Below are 26800 nucleotides of genomic sequence, written 5' to 3' on the forward strand. Positions count from 1 at the left end.
TAACCTTCTGTAGTGTGGTAGTGAAATGGTTAACCTTCTGTAGTGTGGTAGTGAAAGGTTAACCTTCTGTAGTGTGGTAGTGAAAGGTTTACCTTCTGTAGTGTGGTAGTGAAAGGTTAACCTTCTGTAGTGTGGTAGTGAAATGGTTAACCATCTGTAGTGTGGTAGTGAAAGGTTAACCTTCTGTAGTGTGGTAGTGAAAGGTTAACCTTCTGTACAGAAACAAGCATTTCAGCATAAAGTATTCTGTATTTTGTTGTGACAAATAATAAACCAACTTGAAACTTGAACTAGTGAAAAGGGACCAATGCAAAGTCAATGGGCTGGAGCTCCTGTCCTACGAGCTGACTGTGATCTCCTTCACGTGTGGAGGAGGTCCCAGTTGTCTTCAGCCAGCTCGTACAGACAGAAGCTTGGCCCCACTGACTCTGCCTTGGTTTAGGGCAAACCACCCAGAGATAGAAGTAAGATAAGATAAGATAAGATATTCCTTTATTGATCCCCTTGGGGAAATTCAGGCATCATAGCAGCATGGGAGGGAGGGGGGGGGGGGGGTACAGGTAGTAAAACAACACAGTATACAGGTAGTAAAAAACAACACAGGCAGTGTAAACAATTTGATCAATATGGTCAATATAATTTACTATCTGACTAGCTGAGGAATATTCACATTATTAAGGTGCAGTATGCATGAGGTAGTGTTATAATTTACTATCTACTGAGTATACATTATTCACAGTATCACGGTATCCACTGAAATATACATTATTCACAGTATCACAGTATCCACATAGGGTGCAGTAAGCCTAAGGGTGCGGTTACACCTTTCGTTTCATTTTCGTATCATTGTCATATGCGTTTCGCCGCGACGTCGTGCGCCTCGAGTCACACTTTCGTTTTTTTTTGTTTTTGTCACCCGAGCACACTGATGTAGTACACTGCCAAAGCAGTAGGTGGCAGTAGGTGGCAAACATGAAGGCAATTTCAACCAATCAGAACAGAATGTGCCAATACACTTCCTGGAAGCTCCAGCAAAGAAAATGTCAATAAGGCAGGCGCCTATGCCGCGCCACCATCTTGCCTATTTACTCAATGCAGCAATTCTTTTTCAGCAAAGCCTAATAAAAGTGCAATAAACAAAACGGATACATTCACTGTGTGTTCTGCCTGTCATTTGTTGATGAAACAAAACTAACATCAACACAAGTGACCACCAAGAGCGGATAGTTTAGTCTAAAAAACGATCGGTAGCATTGTTAGCTGCATGCTAACGTCAATGGAATTTGCCATTATAACAGTATAGCATTGTGGCTAGAAGCTAACGTTAGCTCACGCTACTTAGCCAGCACCAAACTGATGATATCGGGAGCTATCAGTGGTTAGATAACATTAGAGACAATGCTGTGTGTATTAAACAAAGGTGAATAGATGACTGGGCCATTTTGTTTAATGCTTGTTAAGTTGAAAGAGGAGCTTTGAGCTAACAGGGTTTGATAGCTAACACTAGCTCATGTTATCCAGTGGCAGTGCCAATCGGTAATGCTAGCAGAATGAATGGATGTAAACTTTCTTTAACATATTGCATATGGGTACAATACAATACGGCTCAATACAAACAATTGTTAAGGGAATGCAGACTGTTGTAGCTTGGACTGGGGTCCTTATAACAATAACTTGACAACACATAGTAGCTGCAGCTATTTGGTTTGGGACAGCTCTCTGTCACCGGAAGGGCACGCAGATGGTATCTACTGCGCATGGGCGTTTTCGCAACAACGGCTCATGCAGACTACACGCTGTTGACGGCGCGTTTTTTAGCGTTTCTCCAAAACGCAAACACAATTTTGCGTTTCAGCCGTATCCACAAAAAAACGCCAAAAAACGCATTTCTGTGTAATAGGGACATGAAACGTATTCAAAAACGTATAAAAAAACGCCACAAATACACTAGTCTAACCATGGCCTTAAGGTAGTGTAGGTTGTCCTCCTTGGGTTCCTATAAGTCCCAGGTCAATGTCTGGTAGCAGTCGCTGTCGCTGCCCCCTGTTGTGGAGCCTGGAGGCTGCTAGTCGCTGCCCACTGTTGTGGAGCCTGATGGCCGCTGGTATGAAGGACTGTCCGAGGCGGTTAGTTGAGTGTTGGGGGGGAATGAGTCTGTGGCTGAACGAGCTTCTCATCTTGACTAGCTCGTCGTAGAGGGGGTGGTAGGGGTTCTCCATGATGGCAGCCAGCTTCCTTATCATCCCCCTCTCTACCATCACCTCAAGTCTAGGTAGCTCGACTCCCACCACGGAGCTAGCCTTCCTCACCAGCTTGTTGAGCTTGTTGGTGTCCCTTGAGTTGATGTAGCCTCCCCAGCATGCCACAGCATAGAAGAGGATGCTGGCCACAACAGACTGGTAAAAAGACTGCAGCAGTTTGTTGCACACATTGAAGGACCTGAGTCTCCTCAGGAAGAACAGCCTGCTCTGTCCCTTCCTGTAGAGGGCCTCTGTGTTGTCCGACCAGTCCAGTTTATTGTTCAGGTGTACCCCAAGGAACTTGTATGAGTCCACCATCTCCACATCCACCCCTCGGATGGAGATGGGAATCGGGGGGGGCCTCTTCTTGCCCCTCCGGAAGTCCACCACCAGCTCCTTGGTCTTACTGGTGTTGAGTTGGAGGTGGTTGCTGTCGCTCCACCCCACGAAGCTCTCCACCAGGGCTCTGTACTCCTCCTCATCATCGTCGGTTCATTATTAAGTAGCTAGATCTATACCTCGTCCTTGCATTTTTTTTTTGCATTTTAAAAAGCTTGCATTTGTACTTTATTGTTTGCATTACTTCGCTTTTATTCTTATTACTTTTTTATTATATGAAGCACATTCTCAGGAGGCTCATACAGAACCAAGCATTTCACTGTAATGTACCTATGTGACAAATTAAACAACTTGAACTTGAAACTTGAACTAGATGGCTACTTTTAAACATTCCCAGAGCAGACTTACAGGTTTTGTAAGACAAGTCAGCAGGAAGGGTACAACTCTATCAGCTGAGTAACAATGTTCATCAAAGTGTTGAAGAGTGCTACAGTGTAGTTGAGCTTATAGGACTAGATATTACAATCCCTTAGATAATCAGCACTTTTTTGAATGGGGTAGTGGTAAAAGCTTCACTGGGGTCTTATTAGAACAAGAGCATGACAGTAAGGTTCGTTTTTTTTTTATATTGATTGAACAAGTGTGTCTTTAGTAGACGGCGAAATATTGGTCGGGTTTCGGCTGTCCTAACTGTGGTGGGAAGTTCGTTCCACCATTGGGGGGCAAGGACCGAGAATAGGCGGCTTCTCTTTGATGAGTGATGACCCTCCCGGAGCTCGATAAGGAGTAGGTCTGAGGGGGCCAGAAGATGCAGAGCGTAGAGGTCTTGAGGATGTGTAGTTAGAGACCATTGACCTGAGGTAGGTGGGGGCCGTTCCCTTTGCCGCACGGTATGCTAGGTCGAGGGCCTTGAAGCGGATTCGTGCAGCAATGGGGAGCCAGTGCAGGTCTCTAAGGGCCCTTTCTCACTCACTCTATTCGTTTCTATTTCGTTCCGTTCTGCCCGTGCCGAGATCTGATGCAAACTCCCCCCCCCCCTTCTCCCCCCTCTAGTTTGTGTACACACTTCAGTCTGGGTGCGCTCTGGGTTTTGTTTACGGTTTGCGTTTTGAGCTTGTAAGCTTGCCGTAGTCGATGATGTCACGCTCGAAATGTAAACACAGGAAGTGTTAACACGGAGACTGGAGAATGGATGTTGATATAAAGAAACAAATAACTAATAAATATGAAGTTATATTTGAACCTCTGTTGTCAAGCCTTGTCAATATAACCCACCCCCCTTTTCTCACGAATGGAACTCTGTTGTAGAGTCCGCTTTTGATCGTTTTGCAGGGTTAACAATAACGCTAACGGCAAACGATAACGTTACATTGCTCGCATCGATTATATTGAATGTCATTGATCTACTGGTCGACCGAAAATGTAAACGGGAATGTCTTAACACGACTGCGGACTCTGGATGTTGATATAAAATGAACAAATTGCCAATAAATATGAAGTTATATTTGAACCTCTGTTGTCAAGCCTTGTCAATATAACCCACCCCATTTTATCACGAATGGATGGTGTTGTAGAGTCCGCTTTTGAGCGTTTTGAGCGATCTACTGGTCGACCACGGCCGACTGGTTGGGCACCACTGGTCTAATAGAAATAAATGCATTCGAACAATGTATAGACATAGCAATGGCAAACAAAATGTATGACGTTATGTCAGCACCAGGCGCCACACCCGTGAAAAGGTACAAGCTCGCAAAGCCACACCCCCCGTTCTCCCGGGACCGACCCCGAGACCACCTCTGCCAGCTGATCCCGTTCAGCGGGGGGTGAAACGATTCAGCGCCGTTTCGCACCCCAAAAGGGGTGAGTGAGAACACTGCCCCCCGTGCTCCGGGACGGTGATTCGATACAAAAGGCTGAGTGTGAAAGCCCCCTAAGAAGTGGGGTGACATGGGCTGACTTTGGTAGGTTTGAGATCAGGCGGGCAGCTGCATTCTGGATGAGTTGAAGAGGCTTGGACGGAAGGGCAGCAAGCAGTGCGTTGCAGTAGTCGAGGCGGGAGATGACTGTTGATTGGATGAGGAGTTTGGTGCCTTCTTTTGTCAGGAAGGGGCGGATCCTTCTGACGTTGCTCAGGAGGAATCTGCAGGTTCTGGTTGTTGCTGCGATGTGAGCAGAGAAGTTCAGCCGGTCTTCAAGGACAGCACCAAGGTTCTTGGCGGTTGGGGACGCGGTCACAGCTACATTCTCCACTGTGATGGAAAACGTCAGTCAGGGGGGAGGATTTGGCCGGCAGGTGAAGCAATTCTATTTAGCTTAGGTTCAGTTTGAGGTGGTTGGTCATCATCCAGGCAGAGATGTCGGACAGACAGGCCGAGATCCGCTCAGACATGTGGATATCTGAGGGAGGAAAGGAGAGGAAGAGTTGAGTATCATCGGCATAGCAATGATACGAGAAGGCATGAGACGTGATAATGTTACCCAAAGTGTAGAGCTAGAAGAGGAGGGGTCCATGGACGGAGCCCTGGGGGACACCCGTCCTCAGGGGGCACTTGGTAGGACAGGGACACTTCGGTAGGAGCGGTCGCTGAGGTATGATGTCAGCCATGTCAGCGCAGAGCCAGCCACTTCCATTCCTGCGAGGGACACAAGGAGGATCTGATGGTTGACTGTGTCGAAGGCTGCAGACAGGTCTAGGAGAATCAGGACAGAGGAGAGGCCTTTCGCTTTTGCTAAGTGAAGAGCCTCTGTGACTGATTAGGATCTTAGGATCTTAGATTCTAGGAGGTCATTCTGTAAGAGATAATCAGTAAGTCTACATATCTGTAGTCAGATACTATATCTGTACATATCCCTTACTAGTTACGCTGCTGGCCAGTATGACTACGGCCATACTGTCTTTGTACCTATATCACTCACTGTACATATTGGTATTACAACTCTGTACATGATGCCAATACATTTGAATCTAATCTAAGGAGGTCCAGACATCAGAAAGGATCCCTTGAAGCTTGTTTTCACGCTGGGCCTTGGTCTTTAGAAGACTCTGATGGTCTGAAGGTCCATACAGATGCTAAGCAGCAGCATGGAGCTGAGATGATGGACCATCAAATAGGTCGTTCAGAAGAGCTCTTCTGTCGTCCAGGAGTGTGTTTGTTCTGGTCGTTGACCAGGTTCACTGCTCACCACCTCTTTACATAATGATCAGTTAGAAATGCTATTGAACTCTGTATATAATTGACATCAATAGAGCCACCATTCTCAACCTCTCAACCCATGTCTGTCTGTACATACCTGCATATAATCCTTTTTACATATCTGTAGATACAATATCTGTACATATCCCTTACCTACTCTTACTAGTTACGCTGCTGGCCAGTATGACTTACTACCATACCGACTTTATACCTGTATTACTGTACATATTAATACTACAACTCTGTATACATCTGATTAGCACAGTAGTATCCATTTAAATATTTTATATCCAGTTTAATCACTTGTACAGTGTATATTGTTATTGCACTTTAATGCTACATTTGCACTCTGGTTGGATGCCAAATTTATTTCTGTTGTACTGTACTTGTGCTGTATGATGACAATACATTTTAATCTAATCTCATATAATTATGGTAGGTTCACTATTGTATGTTTTCAAAGAAATGACTCCACCACTGACTCTTCTCTGCTGTATCCGGTCAACATGTGGCTCAGGGACCTTCATCAGGACATAAATCATATATTATAGAGAAGGTTATAATATATTTAAAAAAAAAATCCTCATATTTTTATATTCCGATTTAATTTGAATTTGAAGTGATTTTATTTCTGTCTTTTTTTTCAAAGCATAGTAGTAGAACTTCCAAAAAAACAAAAAAATTAAATGACCGAAAAGGTGTAGGCTGAAGCCGAGGCTTATAATTGCCTACCCTTTTTACATTACATTACACTATTTACACAAAAAAAAATTAAATACAAAAAAGAAACATAATTCAGTATATCATTTAGCAAAGGTTACAAACGTTTCATAGTTTTATGTACAAAACTCATACACATTTATTTATGTTTTATTTCTTTTTTAAATACTTTTTCTTTTTTATATATATATATATATCTTTTTCTTTTTCCCTTTGTCACTATTTGAACACTGCTATGTTATAGATGAAATATAACTAGGATAATAATGAGGTTTTATATTTATGTATCACCTTATATTTGAATAATTTCTTAAAAGTATGTAGCGAACTACACATTTTTACTTCTTTGTCAAAGCTATTCCATAATTTTGCCCCTTTAACAGATATACATCGACTTTTTAAAGTTTTTATATTTGTCCATGCCTTTGCGATATTGAATACACAAGTTCCCCTAAGTCTATCTGCTCTCTCTAGTCTGGAACAGTTTACACTGTTTATTTTCTCATATGTTTATATTCGGGTCATGCTGATTTCCCAAAGGGGATCAATAAAGGAATATCTTATGAACTTTTTTCTTTTCTTACCATTATACATCAGGCATCTAACCCTATTCTAACCCTGGGTGTAAGAAGTAACACAGAAAGCGACAACAACAAATCACCAGGCACCCTTCTTCTCTTCTCCAGTTCTGAGGAGAATCCGCCACCTGAATTGAAAGTGAATCAACTATTTCCTCTGCCAACCCCCCCCCCCCCCCCCCCCCCCTCCAGGTTAACAACCTGCTAAGTACCAGCTCCATCACAGGGCCCCACTCTCCAAGGCATGTGGGGGGCAGGGGGGGGGGGGGGCGATAGGCTCGCAAAAGATTAGCGAGGACAATCTGCCATTCAAGGCCAGGGTACTCCACTGCATCTGCCCCCCCACCCTCAATACACAAACCCAGTCCTCCCAGCCGCCAGGAAGGAGAGAGGGGGGGCTCGTTCTTCCACCCCCTCAGGGACCTCTGAAGAGTCTGTATTCTAATGCCCTGCTTTCCCCTCAGGTCCTGTCTGTGTGGATGTGTCTGTTTGTGTCTCTCTCTCTCATGACGTCACAAAGCCCCATCTGATGCCTGTTTGTTAATTCACGACAAAAATGAAGTGTATTTGACTCGGCTACAGTTGACCAAAGAGTTACGCAAGGCTAAATAATAACGTTTAACCATTTCACTACCACGCCACCAAAGGGTTAACCCCTTTCACTGCGACAATACAGAAGGTTAACCCTTTCACTGCCACACAACAGAGGGTTAACCCTTTCACAACCACACTACAGAAGGTTAACCCTTTCACTACCACACTACAGACTGTAACCGTCTGTAGTGTGGTAGTGAAAGGGTTAACCTTCTGTAGTGTGGTTGTGAAAGGGTTAATAATAAAAGTGTGTTTTTTCAGACAGGATTTGAAGGAATCAACGGAGAGGGTGGTTCCGGTAGAGAGGAGTAACATACAGACATACTTCTTCTTGTATGTGCAGTGTCCAAACCTTCCCAGCATGCTCTCTGTCTCCCCATCCTCTCTGAGACATTGTGCTTTTTTTTTTTTTGCAATTAAGATGTTTAAGTTTGTCGGCCATCCAGCAAGGCAGCGGGTAACCATGGTAACCACTTCCCAAATATTCCATGCATGGCAAAGATACACTGCATACAATGATAAAAGATAAAAGCGTCAGCAAAATTACAAAAAAAATTATTGTGCAAAGATGTATACAGTAGTTTTTTAAAGTGACCTTTTTTGTAGCGTATTGTGTATGTAGGGGTATGTGAGAGGGTGTTAGTGAGGATGTGTAGTGTGTGTGTGTGTGTGTGTTTATGTGTGCTTGTGTGTGGAGAGATCAGTGTTGAGTGTTTTGATAGCCTGAGGGAAGATTGGCCAGTCTGCCTGAATGCGGAGGCATAATTATACCTATCTACTGCCTTCACTGTTAAAGGCAGTGACTTTAAACTGTTAATAAACAGTCATCCAGAACTATTTTATTGCACTGTAAAAAACTGTGATTTTATATGTCTGCACTTTATGTGCACTATTTTACTCTGTCTATTCTATCTTACTCTTTTTATTATTGTCTATTTAAAACTGAATCTAACCATAAACAATGTGGCCTGTTGGGCTGTTGTGAAGCACTTTGAGCTGCAGTTTCTGTATGAAAGGTGCTATACAAATCAAGTTTATTATTATTATTACAATGGCCTTACACTGTAATCATAACTACCTACCTCATCCTATAGTCTACCCATATATTACTGTTTACATACCTGTATGATAGACATGTACAATAATACTATACTACTGTATATAGCGTACATATATTTATCTATAACTGTTTGGATATCTGCATATTTTACATTTAGCTGATGCTTTTATCCAAAGTGACTTACAAGTTCTGTACAACAAGTCAGCAGGAAAGGTACAACTCTGGCAGCTAATATATATATATCCATGTTCACATACCTGTATATATGATATCTATATCTGTGTATATCCCATACCTACTCTTACTAGTTATACCACTGGCCACTATGGCTTACTACCATAGTATATTTATACCTGTATCACTGCACTTAATTATACTGTACATATATCAGTTTAGCATATTACTCAGTAGCTTGTTAAATATATCATATTTAATTGAATGTACATTGTATATCGTTATTGCACTTTACTGTTACATTTGCACTCTGATTAGATGGCAACATATTTTAGTTGTACTGTATGATGACAATACATTTGAATCGAATCTATACAACCCCCCCCCCACCCCATCTTGCTATTACAATGCCCCCCCCCCTCCCCCTCAAACACACACACACCACAGAACTGACTTCAAAGAGTTGATACCTGTCTGGATACAGTCTATCCTGACCACACCCACTGGCTGCTAAGACGCCTCCCCCCACAATCTGGGAGGAACCAATCAAGTTCAAGGGTCAGGGCCCTCTAACCCTGAGAGTGCAGACATCAACAGCCAGAGGTCAGACAGAGAGAGAGAGAGAGAAGAAGAGGTGATATGGTTAGATAGAATTTCTCTGTGGATTAAAGGACATTGTTTGTCCACACTGAACAACTGAGCTCCTAACAGTGAAATAATATCCAGGCGTCTGACGTCAGAACCGGTGAATATTTGGACCAGACAGGAGAGAGAATGCAGGATATCAACGGTAAGCGTGACTTTAAAAAGCTGTCTTGAATCAGTGCACACTGCACACTAGTGCCAAGGTTGGGGGACACTTGTACATGAGGGGAAAAAGGGGCATTGCACAATTCATTTATTATGTTTTAGTTTAATGTGTACAATGAGATTAGTGTGTTTTTCATTGTAAACAAATCTTTAAACATGAATTCCGTTCCCAGTGAGATGTTGAGTGTCCTTGATATAGTTCCTCATATGTAGGCATTCTACTGTTTGGTTATATTATTATTATACATTTTTTAATATATTTCTGATCAATTAGAATCCTGTACGTTAGACCAGGATCCAGGCCATGTGTTCTTGTGGCAGTGTGTGATTTCTACCCAAACGGTTCCACCACGCGCCACTGTACTACTAATGGTTACAGGCGGCCATGTTGGAAGAAACTTTTATAAAAGCCTCTTGTTCCTGTCCCTCTCTCCAACAGACGACATGCCCGCGTCCCCTCCGGCGAGCGACTCGTACCAGCCGGGTGGCATGGACTTGACCCTGCAGAACTCTGACCTCTGGAAGACCTTCCACTCCAGTGGCACCGAGATGATCATCGCCAAACACGGCAGGTAAGTCATCGCTCGCCTGACGGCTCAGCCCACAAGTCTTCCATGTCGTTAGCCTCAACCATAATTGCCTAAGTAATTTTTCAAGATTTTTGGAAAAGAAGAAATAGCCAAATTTTCCAGCAAATGTGTAAGAGTTTTTAATTTATATTTTGAAAATAAGTTCCAAAAGGTGTATCAACAAGTTTGCAAAAACACAACGACCATTGCGTAACAGAATAAGGTGACTTTTTAAACAAAATATGTCGTGACTTAGGCATTTTTCCCTCATACATACATGTCATACACTAAGGCAGTTGTTATACTTGCCTAAGTCATGCGATCGTCATCTGGGTATGTAATGTTGAAATGCACAAGTCAGTGCACGAGTGAGTTAGGCAGATGGGGATTTTTGAACGTAACAAGCATCCTGGCTGAGGACAGGGCTATGCAGCAGTGTGAGGAGAGTACAGTTAGGCAGAAATCTCAATTTGGCCAAAAATTTATCGTATGAGGCTAACGATATGCAGTAATATCTACCCCACTGCACACCGTGGTATACTGTAGTACTAACACAAGCCTTATGCATTACTGGCATTATCACTGTTCACAGCACAGCATAACCTCTCACTTAAGGGAATGTGCCGACGTTGTCGCAGCTAGGCTAACCCCGGCCCCTATCCGCTGCCATTCATTTGTGCTAAGCTAGTCGCTATCTCGCAGCCAGATAGGAAACAGTTGATTCACTTTAAATTCAGGTGGTTAGATTCTCTTCAGAACTGGAGAAGAGAAGAATGTTGCAATAGAATAGAAATACTTTTATTATCCCGAGGGAAATTTGACACTGCAAATCGCTCAACATTAAACACAGAACAGGTCACACCAATGACCTGGTGGTTTGTTGTTGTTGCTTTCAGTGGACTGATGTGTTACTTCTTACACCCAGGGTTAAAATAGGGTTAGATGCCTGATATATAATTGGTTTTTGATAAGATGTTCCTTTATTGATCCCCTTGGGGAAACGCACAGAGAAGAAATTGGTATCTAATCTTCTTGTCCAACTCTGGATCTCAGGAGGATGTTTCCACACTGTAACGTCAGCCTGTCTGGACTCCAGCCGTACGCCAACTATGTGATCATGGTGGATATGATCCCAGTAGACAACTTCAGATACAAGGTAAGGAAAACATCACCCTCCGCTAATCTAGTTGAACCCTTTCACTACCACACGACAGAGGGTTAACCATTTCACACCACACTACCAAATGGTTAACCCTTTCACTGCCACACGACAAATGGTTAACCCTTTCACAACCACACGACAGAAGGGTTAACCCTTTCACTACAGACAGATAACCGTCTGTAGTGTGGTCCACAGACCAGGGCTACACATGAATTCCCCTCCAGGGGTCCAGAGAACGTGGTAATCGGTCCCAACAATTCATATGGATTCTTTCATAGTAATTTCCCTCGTGGCGGTCTTAAAAGTTTGAACTTTATAACTTGTTTAAACCCGCAGGAGCCCTGTGGTAGCAGCACGAGCCACACAGCCCCAGACTCCACACGGCAAACATTTTTATTGATTTAGTGTAGCTAGCTGCTATACCGTCAGCTTTGTTCTGACGAAAACCCAGAATAAGAACGTTGTTTTCCCAGTTGCAGCCAACCAGCAAAATAAAAATAAAACATTACACAGAAGAATCAGTCTGCTCCACCAGACGCAGTCCTGCTCCCGCCACGCAGACCAGCCAATCAGCACAGCCGCTGCATATCAAAGATCATTATTACTTCCTGTTTTTCTACACCCAGCTGGTGGCCTCATTAATTAGCATCCTTTCAACCCCCCCCCCCCCACCCTGCTGCCACACACACACTGCTCCACCCCTCCCCCCTGAGCAGGGTGATTGGCAGCAATCAGACCTCTCCTCTGACATGCCTGCGACGATGCCCCCCCCCCCCCCCCCCTCAGCCAGACTCCTCCACCATTTGGTCACGTTATTAGCACACAAATGAAAGGAAAATATAGAGAGGTGTGGGGGAGCACTTCAGACCTCTGTCGTTCTCTGTTCTCTGAATGTAGCAAACTCTCTCCCACCCTATATTTCCTGCCCTTTCCTGCTGATTCTATCCCTCTGGTGTATGTGCAGATGTATGCTTTCATTTGTCAGGGACAATACAAAAGGAAACATTATAGCAGATTAGAATAACAAGATACGGATGAGTTGCATTGCATGTAGGATTTTTAGTCATGGCTAATTTGCGTCCTCTGTCCCTGGTTTGTGTGTGTGTCTGTTCATCTAGCTGTGTGTAATCTATGTGTGTCTGTTCCTCTAGCTGTGTGTAATCTATGTGTGTTTGTTCCTCTAGCTGTGTGTAATCTGTGCGTAATGGTTTCTATAAGTACCCAGTGTCGACACGTTCCTACATAACCTCCATGTCAAGTTGCTCAGTCATCCTGTGGAGAGATTGTAGTCTGCTTGTTAAGACTTGTCCTGGAGTTTCACACCTGGGTTAACCCCCCCCCCCCCCCATTCTCTTCTCTTCTCTACTCTTTTCCTCTTTCTCTCTTCTATTTATCCTCCTTTTTTTCAATCATGATTTCCTTCAGTCTAGAGCGGCAAAGAAAACACCACGTTAACCTTTTGCTGACACACTACAGAAGGTTAACATTTCCGTCTGTAGTGTGGTAGTGAAAGGGTTAACCTTCTGTAGTGTGGTTGTGAACGGGTTAACCTTCTGTAGTGTGGTTGTGAAAGGGTTAACCATTTGTCGTGTGGCAGTGAAAGGGTTAAGGAACACGTCAACATTATGCGAAATGTGCTTACTGTCTTCACCTGGTCGGACAACAGGATACATACCAATTCCCTCAAGCCTAGCTTAGCGCAAATGAATGGAAGCGGATACGGACTGGCTAGCCTTCGCTTTTGGGTCAATAATAACAACTCCCAGAGTTTTAACCTAGGCTAGCTGCTCCGTATCAGCTTCCATTCATTTGTGCTAAGCTAGGCTGTAGCTCGCAGCCGGGTAGCTTTCTACTGAACGCACAGAGAGGAAACTGGCATCCATCTTCTTGGTCCGACAGTATGGTGTTGTGTTCCTTTGCAGAAGCCGCTTTAAACAATCACTTTAAAAACAAAATGTCACTTTAAATAATGGAAAAGTCACTTTAAAAGAAGGAGGTATTGTAATAGTATAGTTTAGATACATTAAGTATAAAAAGGACAGAGTTAAAATTGTAAATTGTATATTGGATAGTAGTGTACATAGGAACCAGTGCCTTCTCAGGAACTTAGCATGTCTTTATTTTTTTATCATGCACATCTTGTGTCTTACCTATTTCTTTTTCTATGTCTATTTTATTATTGTATTATTGCACAATCGATGCGGGCATGACCACCCGCATTTCACTGTATGCCCTGGTATGTATGTGACAAATAAACCTCTTGATTCTTGCTTCTTGAGAAAAAATAACCCTGAAACAAATCTAACCTGGTTCTTCTTCTCCTCCTCCTCCTCCTCCTCCTCCTCCTCCTCCTCCTCCTCCTCCTCCTCCTCCGCAGTGGAACCGGGGCCAGTGGGAGGTGGCGGGCAAGGCAGAGCCCCAGCCCCCCTGTCGCACCTACCTGCACCCGGACTCCCCCGCGCCCGGGAGCCACTGGATGAAGCAGCCGGTGTCCTTCCTCAAGCTCAAGCTGACCAACAACACGCTGGACCAGCATGGCTATGTAAGAGCTGCATAGAACACAGAGCTCTAGATAGAAGAGCTGCAGAGTACAGAGCTCTAGATAGAAGAGCTTTATAGAACACAGAGCTCTAGATAGAAGAGCTTTATAGAACACAGAGCTCTAGATAGAAGAGCTGCATAGAGCTCTAGATAGAAAGGCTTTATAGAACACAGAGCTCTTTATAGACCGTTTGTAACCTCAGGATTTAGGGGCTGCCCTAAATCATAATCATGATTATTTTGGTCATTTTAACAGTGTGTTTCCACAATAGTTTTTATCTCTTGTTTTCATAATCCAAAATTGTATCATATATCCCGTCTGATAGCTGGTTAACAATAACAACAACCCTCTCTCTCTCTCTCTGCCTCTTAGATAATTCTACACTCCATGCACCGGTATTTTCCACGCTTCCATGTCATCCAGGCCGACAGCCAGTACACTGTCTGCTGGGGTCAGTTCCAGACCTTCACCTTCCCCGAGACCACCTTCACGGCCGTCACGGCCTACCAGAACACCAAGGTACCCAATGAGCTCCTCCTTCTCCAATCGTGAATCAAGTTAAATAAACCTGTAAAGGGGAAATAAAAAATCATTATTTTGTGTCACAAGTTCACCGTCTATCCTTGACTACAGGACTTTACAATTCCCCGTACATTTATTTATTGGTATATTTGTCAGGGGCGATGCAAAAAGGAAACATTGTAACAAGATACAGATGTGTTGGGCGGCCGGGTAGCGCAGCGGACTAAGCGCCTGTCTACCACCACAGAGACAGTGGGATTGAATCCAGCTGCGGTGCCTCACGCTTGGTCGACCGTCCATATACTGACACAATTGCCAGTGTCAGTGGGTGGGAAAGCCGGTGGGGGTGGGTCCTGGTCGTTGTAAACAGCGACTCCGGGGCCCCTGCACAGCGAGGGAAGGATCTGGGAGAGGTAGTGTGACCCTTCCACACGTTACACTCCCCCAGTGAGAGTCCGCGCTGCCAGGTGAAACGAAGCGGTGGGCCTGGCTACACATGTGTCGGAGGAAGCATGTGATTGATATAGTTTCCACTCTCCCGGACCGACGGTAGGGGGGTAGAGTGCGCAACGACCAGGAAGGGGATTGGGAATTGGCATACCGGCTAACATTGGGATGGGGGAAAAACGGAAAAGGTAGGGGGGGGGGGGATAAATAATAAATAAAAAAAAAAAACAGATGTGTCGCACAGACCTCCTGCTCTTGTTCTTTAGGTGTCATGAACCAAAAAGGTTGAGAACATCTGGTCTAGTTGAGATCGTTAGCTCTGGTTTCATGTGCTGATCACCTTCTCCCCCCTCCTCCTCCTCCTGGTTCTTCAGATCACTAAGCTGAAGATCGATCACAACCCCTTCGCCAAAGGCTTCAGAGAGGAGGGCCTGCTCTCCAGCAAGAGGTAACGGCTGCTTTTCTGTCTCACCTGTTGATGTTGTTGTTTATTAACCCCGTCACTGCCGCACTACCAAAGGGTTAACCCTTTCACTACCACACTACAGATGGTTAACCGTCTGTAGTGAAGGGGTTAACCTTCTGTAGTGTGGTAGTGAAAGGGTTAAGAGTGTGTGTGTGTGTGTGAGAGAGAGAGAGAGAGAGAGAGAGAGAGAGAGGGAATGATTGGGAATGATTGAGAGAATATCATTACTTTCAGAATCAGAAAGGTCTTTATTGCCAAGTAGTTTTCACATACAAGGAATTGACAAGGTTGTTTTTGGTGCGACATTGACAGACAGACAATTATGGTAGAAAAAAAAATAAAAAGGTGGAATAAAATAAAACATAAACTAAATTAACATAATACAATATAATATAATAATTATACAATAAGAATAGGCCAGGGCTGTACAACTGTGCACCATGTGGTCAAGTATATACACTCATTCGAATAAAAAATAACAATACATTGTTGAATATGTACAGGATGTAATATTTAGCATGGCTGTGCAATTGAGCAGTAATGTAATGTTTGATTATGTTTTTTGTGTGTAGGTGTCGGCCCAAGAGGAGTCCCATCGAGGCTTCATCAAAGAAGGCCAGACTAGACAGAAAGGCCTGCAGAAGTCCTCCAGGTAACAGTGCTAATATGCCTATACTACTACTAGGGCTGTCCCCGACTAAGGATTTGGATAGTCGCCTATGATTGGCCAAAATTTGCCGTTAGTCTACTATTAGTCGAAAAACAAAAACAAAAAGTATAATATATATATATATATATATATATATATATATATATATATATATATATATATATATATATATATATATATATATATATATATATATAAAAAATTACCATTCCATTTGGGCTGTGGGGGTGCTTAATGTCTGAAGGAGTCGACTGAAGGCTTCTTGTCCTCTGCAAAAGCATGCAATTGGTCCACTGATGGATACATCTTGATATTTGTCTAGTCTAGTGTGTTCATTAGATGGGTGAAATCATCTTTCAGTGCCTCTGTGCCTGTTTTCGTAGGCAGTTAGCCTCTGGTATGCGTGCCATTAGCGTTAGCCACGCTTCTAGGCCTCTTTTCTTTTGGAAAGAATGATAAAAAAATATATATATATTTTTTATACTTTTTTTATTTATTTTTTATTTTTTGTATTCGACTGGATATTATTGACACTTTGAATATAGAAGACACAGGTGATTGACAGTTCTGACTGACACGTATGTACTGGATCTATGATGAACTTCCCTGATTATTTTACAGCTTCCTTTTTCTTTTCTTTTTCCAATGCCACGATTTCCTGTTTTCATTGTTTTGATCTGACCACATCCCCTGAACGTTGTATTTCCCCCCCAGGCCTCCAGAGGGCTCCCTACGCCTCTCAGTCAGCAGAGTCCAAGTTGAGCCTGTGTTCCCCGGGAGACGAGGAGGGCCAGCTCTCGCCCTGGGCCCCGGGCCAGGACCTCTCCCAGAGCCTCCACCCCGAGCCCCAGGACTACAGCAGCGAGGAGCAGATGGTGCCGGCGTCCATGGCTTACCAGCCTTACAGGTACGGATAGATGCTCTGTCTGTTTGACCTTACTCTTTTTATTATTGTCTATTTAAAACTGAATCAACCCATAAACAAGGTGGCCTGTTGGGGTGTTAGATCCTAATGTGGAAAAACTGTGATTTTATATGTCTGCACTTTATGTGCTCATTTTATGCCTGACTTTTTTCTGTTGTGAAGCACTTTGAGCTGCAGTTTCTGTATGAAAGGTGCTATACAAATAAAGTTTATTATTATTATTATTACAGGATGGGAGCTAAACGCTGGTGTTTAAATGTTACAAAACACCTGTACACTCATCCGTCCACGTTTAAATGGATCTGTACATGTTATAGAGTATCCGTACATGTTATAGAGCATCTGTGTCACCACAGTACATACTATTATAAATATATAGCATATAAAGTGTCGCTGTCTGGCGACATTACAGATTCGATGTTTTACCGCTAACATTTGGCTAACATCTACACGTGTCATCCTCTCCAGATCGCTGGGCTACAGCAGACCTCCATCCCCGTTCTCCGTGACGGAGGACAGCGACGGACGGAGGAGCTACGAGTCCCACGTCCCCGACGTGGCCACCGTCCCCGCCGGACACAACGGCGCCACCGCCAGGCCGACCAGGGAGGCTGGTGCGAGTCACCAGCAGCAGGAGTACCGACTCACCCCCATCGGCGTGTCGCCCGTGCCGCTCAAATCCAACCCGGGCGTCCTGAGCTACCCGTTCTACGGACACGGGCAGGGTCTCTACCCCGCGGCCGAGCAGGGAGGCGGAGCGGGACAGTGGGTCCCCGAGTCGGAGGCCGGCGGCGGGGGGTCGTATCTGGTCCACGCCATCGCGTCCCACCACCACCACGCTCCTCCTCCTCCTAACCCGCACGCACACTCTCTCACCGCCACGGGGGGCGAGCACCACCACCAACGCGGCTATCATCACCAGCACGGCAACACGTCGACAGAGTGGAGCCAGTGTCCCCTGTTCTCGTACTCCTGCTGGTGAACTTCTGAGGACGACGACGACGTCACTCCTGTTTGACGGGGGATGAAAATGGAACGTTTTGGGACACAGTGACGCCGTTGGTACTTCAGGCTTTCTGGACGTTTCCCGTTTAAACTCGGGGTTCCTATACACACGTTTTTGCCTTCACCACACACTCCAAGCTGGGCCTCCGATGTACGGCTGCTGAGACTCTTTCCACTCTGGTTAAACGAGTTAGCGAGAGGCTAACGTCATGCTAGCCAGCCTTATTGTGGCTAAAGTGGGAAATCCATGGGAAATCAATGAATATAAATCGGACGGAATATTTGTTAAACTAGTTAGCTACCTAGCTGGCCACTTCTTTGTCTCAGCGGTTTTCACCAATAGATATATAGGTGACTAATCTAACCTAGTTTACACTGCAGATTAGTAGCCTAATGTGCTATCTGATACAGGATACAAGAGTCTGCCTAATGAATGTACATTGAGTGCATGTGTAATGAATTGAGTGCATGTGTAATGAAATCTTATATGACTATTTGATGGTTATGTCAATTGCCCTTTGAAAAATACAAATAAAAGGTTTTCTGAAAAGCAAACAATTTAAAGAACAGATGAATTGTTTTGTTATAATGAATAGTGCATGTTGCTATATATATATAATTATATATACATTAGTCTAGTTTCTATTGTTGTAAATTCATGGACAAGACTTTATCTGACAAACTGAGGAGGGATATTAGATATTAGTAGATATTATTTATTACACCATAGCTTGTTCTGCTGGTCTCCTCAGCAGACTGCACTAGCAGCTGCGCTGTAAATGTTTTAGGAGAGAGAGAGAGAGAGAGAGAGAGAGAGAGGGCCAGATTGAAGCTGGATGTGTATGCAGATGGAGAAAGGGAGGGAGTGTGATAGAGAGAGGAAGAGAGGGACAGGGAGATATATATTATATATATATATATATATATATATATATATATATATATATATATATATATATATATATATATATATATATATATAGAGAGAGAGAGAGAGAGAGAGAGAGAGAGAGGGGCTGAAACTGGGCCATGCATGGGGCTTCTCTTCTGGGAAAGAGACATTACACGGTCCAGGTCAGCTCGGGCCAAACAGATCTCATCTTCTCACGTCACCAGCAGCGTATAGACATACAGGTCAGATGGTGTGGCCTAGAAGCTCAGTTTTTGCCCTGGGAGGCTGAGAGTTGGGACTGGAGGTCAAGTGTGTGTGTGTGTACGTTTATACAGGCATGTGTATCTGCTTCCACGTGACTGTGTATTTGAGGGGAGGTGCTCCCCATAAGTACTTTCATCCTATATAAATGAAACTTTACATTTGGATACAAAATACAAAACAAAATACCTTTGTATTGTGACTTTTATGTATTTTGTTAATTTTGTATGTAATAACATACTCAAATGAGCTAATATTTGTATGTGCGTGTGTGTGTGTGTGTGAATGCATTTGCGTAGACGGTCACAGCTATTGTAGATTCATGCTTGTATAACTCTTATTAAAAGGAACACGCCAACATTATGGGAAATGTGTTTACTATCTTCTCCAGAGTTAGACAAGAAGGTAGATGCCAGTTTTTACAGCGTTCAGTAGAAAGCTATCCAGCTGCAAGCTAGCCTAGCTTAGCACAAATGGAACTAGCCTAGAACAAAGACCAGACCGGTCCAGAGTTATTGTGTACTGATCAAATCAAATAAAAATCACATGAATGTAACAAGAACAGAGTGGACTATATCTCTACATTTCAGACTAAACTGTATTCCTTTTGTTAATACCATTTTGTGGGTAATCCAGGAGGCTTTAAGCGTGCTATAGAGAACATTCAGCCACTAGATGTCGCACTAGAGCACCAGCAGTCCATTTATCCAATGATCAGGTGCATTCCACGTGGGGAAATGTAAACAACAACATTCATTTAGGAAAAGCTATTATTTTATTCTGCACCTTTCTAAAAGCTCTGTGGATGTATTATACACATTTTTTAAAGATTACTCTACATCATTTTCTAAAGCTATGGCACCTTTTAACTCATTCTGCGCCAGTCACGAGAAAAGCGAGCGCCCTGCTACAAGCCCCATTTCATGTATGCACGAGGAGACATAATAATGATAATCTAGCGTTGATTTCAGGAAGATTCGATAATCAGGCGAAAAATGACAACGTGATAAGTGGATTATTCCACTAAAACGCTATTATCGCGTCTTTTCCTGGGATTACTAAAGTGCTCCTCACACGGCGGCCGATTTTTTAAGCGAGGCGACCGACAGAATTCTATCGCCTCTATTGTTATGAATGAGAGAACCCACACGGCAGGAGATTTTGAAGCGACGGTCGCGCAGACATTTGTCGCCTCGCAAAAAATCGCCTCGATCCTATTTTTTGAGGCGACGGCAGGCGACACAGCAAGGACAATGAGGAAATAACATGACTTCTACTGGTGTATCATTTGTACACCATTAATTTATCAATACATTCATTGATCAATAACCTACGTATTATTACCATGCTACTTATGTTCATTATTATTAACAGGAACAATTTAAATATATAACGTTAGTGGTGTAGTGGTTAACACTGTCGCCTCACAGCAAGAAGGTCCAGGGTTCGAATCCCGCTTGGGGACCAGGTTTCCATGATGCCAGTTACCCAGGTGGGGTATCTCCCAGGCCTTTCTGTGTGGAGTTTGCATGTTCTCCCCGTGCTCGCAAGGGTTTCCCCCCCCGATAAGATAAACCCAATGGAAAAACATGCACAACAACAAGATCGCTAACGCTGTGGCGTCCTTGACGAAGACGGACAGGAGCACTTGGATTGGTCCCCTGGCGCGGCTCACGTGGCGCCTGTCTGCTCCCGGCTGCCCTTGGGGGGGAAGGACGACGGGATGGGTTAATCGCAGATACGCATTGTATGCATGGTTCGCATGTGTGCCAAATGATGACCTCGGAGCAGGTCCTAAATTATTATTATATTATAGAAGCTATAGTGGCCGCTTGTCATTAACTAATAAATGAACAATGCGCCACGATGCACCTACTAGTGTTTTTATACTCGGGTAACAAAATAAGTTGTGGGTGTTGACAGAGTTTAATGTCCAAGCTGCAGCTGATGTAGTTTATAAGGTTTATTGTCCAAAGAAAATTATGGTTGAATGAATGAATGAATGAATGAAAACTTTATTTAACAGATTGCAGAATGGGTACAATACAGTACGGCTCAATACATACAATTGTTAAGGGGATGCAGACCTGAGAAAGACGTTTGTCTTGTTTCCATCAGGGTCCCCCATTTTCAATTCATATAGACATTTATGACATACACAACATACATGACATTTATGGCATAGGGACATATAGGTATTTAGTACTGATACATTTGTGACATAAACGGTATTCAAATATACAGTACTGTTACCCCTAGATCCTGACAGAGTATATACATATGATGGGGAGGGGACTGTACATTAGGAGGGGGTGGGTGGGTGGGAGAGAAATATACATACGGCGGGGAGGGAATATTATACATGCGGTGGGGAGGAGACTGTCTATTAGGAGGTGGTGGGGGTTTTGGGCATTTAGAACATTTAGGTTGAGAACAGAACAGTTCGCGTCTTCAGTGAAAAAACATTCTCTCTCAGCAGGTGCATAATACTTGTCCAATCGGTGGTAGTGAACGTATTGTAGCGATGCAGTAATGTCAGGAAGAATGAGGAGAGGTTGTATTCGTATATATGGTGGTTTAATTCCAGCTCAATATGGGTTTTACAGGTTAATACTTCCCTCGTAAAGCACAACACAGCTACCTGCAAATACGCTAGGTTCAACCTAACATCCAGTCCGTCCTCCTATATCTCCCTCTGGGAGGAAGCAAGTAACCACACCCCCAGCTAGACAGATCGACACATTATTATACCTGTGAACGGTCGCCTCTGGTGTGGGGGGCCAGGCGATTGTCGTTGAGCGACAGACGATCGCATCGCCAGGCGACGTCGGTCATTCGCCGTGTGCGGACCACTTAAGAATGAGCCAAACTATACTCATATTCAAAACGGTATAAAACGGAAATGTACGGATCTGTTTTTTGCATGTTGACCAGAAGCAACTCACTGACAATCGATGGTGTTATTAGACCCATAGCTATAATATAAGATATATTTTAAGCACTCGCAAAAAAAAACGATGGCGTTCTAGCCAGTAGGTAGACAGCGCCCCCTGGCGCTGAATGAGTTAAGGAACTTTAAATGCACCATTTATAACACATCACAAACACTGACTGTAATTCCACTGATATACAGTGTACCATGTATATAATATAAATGTACATGATCTACATATATTATCCTGTATTATGATAGTAAGCAAACCACCTCTGCTACCCAAGAAACTAGATCTGACAAATCTAATTACAGTTGTCACCATATATTTTTTTATTTTTAACATTTTTATTTAGCCTTTATTTAACCAGGTCAGTCCCATTGAGACACAATGATCTCTTTTCCAAGGGAAGCCTGGTCAAGACAGCAGCTTAAAACATCGAATTTCGACAGTTAAAACAGACGATGCAAAATTACACAATAAAACAATACCAAATCAACAACAGATAGACTTAAGATACAATCTGGTCAGAGCAATAGAGTTACATAATGGGCCTTTCATATAAAGCAGGAGCAGCAAGACCCATATTAGGCTGATTCCAAGTTACTCACAGACAGTGGACAGCTCTCACCCCATAAATCCGGAGTATCAATTATTGCCTTCCGGCCAACGTTTGGAGACCCCTGCCACTAAAAACAATAGATACAAATTCTCATTTATACCTACCTCCATTTGTGCCATCAATGGAGGAGGCAGGAGAGGGCGGCTTTGAGGTGGGTGGGGGGATGGTTGTGGTTGCTTGTTGACTGTTATGATCTGATCCTGCAACCATGTACTGTAGGTGTTCTTCTTGTTATGTATGCTTGCTGTGTTTTTTTGGAGCTCCTATTTATCTGCTGTAACATGAATTGCCCAGTTTGGGGCATACTGTACCAATAAACTTGACCTTGACTCACAAGGTTTTTAAATGTTCTAAGAGAAATTAGCTTCTTCAGGTACAGAGTGCTCTGTAGTGAATTCCAGGCAGCGGGTGCAAAGTGCATGAAGGAGTGCTTGCCAAATTTAGTGCGAACTTTGGGGATATGTAGCAGATAACAGTTGTTGGAACGTAAGGAGTAAGTACTCTGGGTTCTTAAAATATAACCACATAAATATTGGGGGAGTAGGCCTAAAATGGCTTTATATATAAAGGTGTACCAGTGTGAGAAACGACGTGCAGCCAATGAGGGCCACTCAACTCTGCCATATAGGGTACAGTGGTGAGTGAGGGCTTTGCAACATGTGATGAACCTCAGGGCACTGTGATACAGTCCAGAGATTACAAACATTTAGCAAGGGCGTGCATATAAAGGTCGCCATAATCCAATACAGGAAGAAAGGTGGCTGCAACTAACTTCTTCCTGGCAGCAAATGTAAAGCATGTCCTGTGGCGGTAAAAGAAACCCAATTTCAGTTGTAACTTTTTGATCAGGTTCTCTATATGAGGTCTACAAGAAAGCCGATCATCGGTCAAAACACCCAGGTACTTATAACAAGGCACTAAATCGACCGTGTTTCCTTGTAAGGAGAACACACTGGGAGGGGGCAGTTAGAACAATTAATTTGTTTGGTTTTAGAAACATTTAAAACAAGTTTCAAGTCTATAAGCTGACGTTCCACACGGTTAAAGGCAGTCTGTAAGTAGCCAAAGGCCTCAGCAAGGATGGAACCACAACAAAGTATCATCAGCATAGAAATGGAATTTAGCATCAGGGACGTTTCTGCCAAGTGCATCCACATAAATACTAAACAAATTGGACCCAAAACAGAGCCCTGGGGCACGCCAGAAGAGACATTTAACATTGTAGAATAACTACCTTCAAAATATGTACATTGCATTCTGTCTGACAGATCATTAGCAAACCAACCAACTGCTTGATTTGACAGCCCAATATTCGACAATCGTTGCATCAAGATGGAATGATTCAGTATCAAAGGCCTTGGAGAGGTCAACAAAGAGGGATGTGCAGAATTGTGTTGTTGTCCAGTGACTATATTAGATCATTTGTGACTTTTAGGGAGGCTGGGTTGGTACTATGTTGTTTCCTGAAGCCAGATTGGTATGGGGAGAGAATATTGTTTGTTTTGGAGAAAGTCCTTCAACTGGTCATTTATTAACCTTTCAAGGACCTTTGACAAAATGCACAACTTAGAAATCGGTCGATAGTTGTTCAAGCAGGTTTATTTAATGGTTAATATTTTGATAAAAGGTAATTTACTGTATTCTTATGGCATTTACACTTAAAGTAGAAAAATAAAAGTAATCTGTAAAATAATACAGTGAATTTCCGGTGAAAAAACATAAATTTTTTACAGTGTACGTCATTTCAATTGTGTATTAATGTACGTTCTGACCAGACCTCTTGGTCACTTTCTGGTCAGACGCTTGTGTGTACACATGTGTGTTTCTCTATAAACTGATCTCTGTGGAAACACAGATATTAAACTATGTTCTATGTTTTTATATACAACTGACTCAATCAGAATTTCTACAGTTCACTGTCATGGCTCATTTAAAATATTCCACAACAAGGGGTTTAGAAATCAAATCAGCGGCTAACTTTAAAAACTGAGGTTTTAAACTATCTGGGCCGGCAGATTTAATAATATCCAGAGAAAGGAGAGCTCTATGGACTTCTTCCACTCCACTGTGAACAATGTAAAACAAAAAGGCTGACCAGCATGTATAGGGAGGTGTAGTCAGGCTGACCAGCATGTATAGGGAGGTGTTTAGTCTGACGTCACTTTAGTTTCCTGCGCGGCTATTGTAATAATTCTGCCTCATGAACATCGGCAAGCTTTCCATTTTTGCACAAAATGTGTTCCCCTTCTATCACTAACATTTTTGGTTGAAATTTTTTTTACGTCATTACGATTAATTGCTAATTGTTTCATGTTGAGCTATAGATTGTGGATGAATACACACAGAAAGGTACACCATGCGAATGTTCATGCTTTATTTGTTTTAAAACGAGACGATTTAGAAATGTGTCTATTGGAAATACATTTCAAGCGAGGTGGACCGCGCGGGAAACAACAATGATGTAACCACTACACTTCCCTATGAGACCAGCATCTGGAGCAGGAGGTACTGGGGCTGGTGAGTCAACTTGGGGAGAAGAACTAGAGAACAGGGAGCCAGAGGCAATAAAATGCTTGTTAAAACAATCAAGCATGGAAGCCCTATCAGATACAGTGGTGTCATTGTAAACAATGCTGGGTGGGAGGTCACTAGACCCCCTGGGCCAGCCCTTTATACCGGCAGCCATCAGGCTCTACAACAAAGGGCTCGGACGGCCGGCTCTGCTGCCAGAACTCCATGGTTACACTGGTATATACAGCAACGTTTTTGTTGCTGAATGATTACGTAAGAAACGCCGTTTTGGCAAGAAAAACGCGTTGTCCTACTGGTAACGCTGAAAAGGTGTTTCAGTTTTGGATACTCGCCAAAACTCGCAGACAATGGTGCCATGTAATCTGCGTGAGCCGGATACAGAGCCGTTCTGCTCAACGCCCATGCGCAGTAGAGACCTGCACGGTTATTTCCAGTGTTTACAGCAGAGCTGTCCCAAGTAGCTGCGGCTACCATGCGTTGTCAAGTTATTGTTATAAGGAGCCCAGTCCAAGCTACAACAGTCTGCATTCCTTTAACAATTGTTTGTATTGAGCCGTATTGTATTGTACCCATTCTGCAATCTGTTAAATAAAGTTTACATCCATTCATTCTGCTAGCACTGCTATACTGTTATAATGGCATATCCCAACCACGTTAGCACGTAAGCTAACAAACTTCGCTGCTAGCCACAATGCTATACTGTTATACTGGCATATCCCAATCACGTTAGCATGTAAGCTAACAAAATCGGCGACAATCTTTTTGTGAGACTAAACTGCGCTCTTGGTGGTCAATTGTGTTGATGTTAGTTTTGTTTCATCAACAAATGAGGCAGAACACACAGTGAATGTATCCGTTTTGTTTATTGCACTTTCTTTGCTGAAAAATAAATGCTACGTTGTCTAAATGGTTCACGCGAGGCATTTAAAGATGGTGGATTGTTGATTTTGAGCAGGAAGTGTATTGGCACATTCAAGTTTTCTGATTGGTTGAAAATTGCCTTCATGTTTGAACTACATCGACACCTACTGCTTTGGCATTGTACTACATGTATATACATCACTGTGCTCAGGAGGCAAAAACAATGTCTAACTTGCCTGCCATTATGTTGCGTTCTGAAAAGCTAAACTGACCCTGAAAACGAAACGAAAACTGGCGATAGTGTAACCGCAGCCTCACTGTCACAACTCGGGACTTGAGAACTAGAGACTCATATCACTTGGCCTATCTTATCACTGGAGAATTTTGTACTTTTTTATATTATATTGTATTTATATTTTATATTGTATCTATAGTGTATATAGATACTGGACTGTATCTAGCACACTCTCATCTAGCACACACTCAGGAGCAAAACAGAAAGAAGCATTTCATGCAAAGTATTCTGTAATCTGTATGACAACTAATAAAGAAACTTGAAACTTGTATAGGACTGTGAATCTCTGTATCCCCCCCCTGTATCCCCCCCCCCCCATGCTGCTTTGACACCCGAATTTTCCCAAGGGGATTAATAAAGGATCCTCTTATCTTATCTTACTACGAT

The 26800-nt window shown here is 43.2% G+C and overlaps 1 protein-coding gene across 1 annotated transcript; it reads left to right on the forward strand.

Annotated features, from left to right (window-relative positions):
• Positions 1–5088: 5088 nt before the first annotated feature.
• Positions 5089–17994, forward strand: LOC311237969 (T-box protein VegT-like; the record flags this gene model as incomplete). Its single annotated transcript, XM_084325942.1, has 9 exons — positions 5089–5131; positions 10149–10281; positions 11332–11434; positions 13818–13982; positions 14355–14501; positions 15326–15399; positions 15990–16069; positions 16802–16994; positions 17481–17994. 9 exons carry the CDS (start codon positions 5089–5091, stop codon positions 17992–17994), a joined length of 1452 nt encoding a protein of 483 aa, XP_084182068.1.
• Positions 17995–26800: the final 8806 nt, after the last annotated feature.

This window comes from Notolepis coatsorum, assembly GCF_963971535.1.
Source record: "Notolepis coatsorum genome assembly, chromosome: 12".
In the NCBI taxonomy this organism is placed as follows: Eukaryota; Metazoa; Chordata; class Actinopteri; order Aulopiformes; family Paralepididae; genus Notolepis; species Notolepis coatsorum.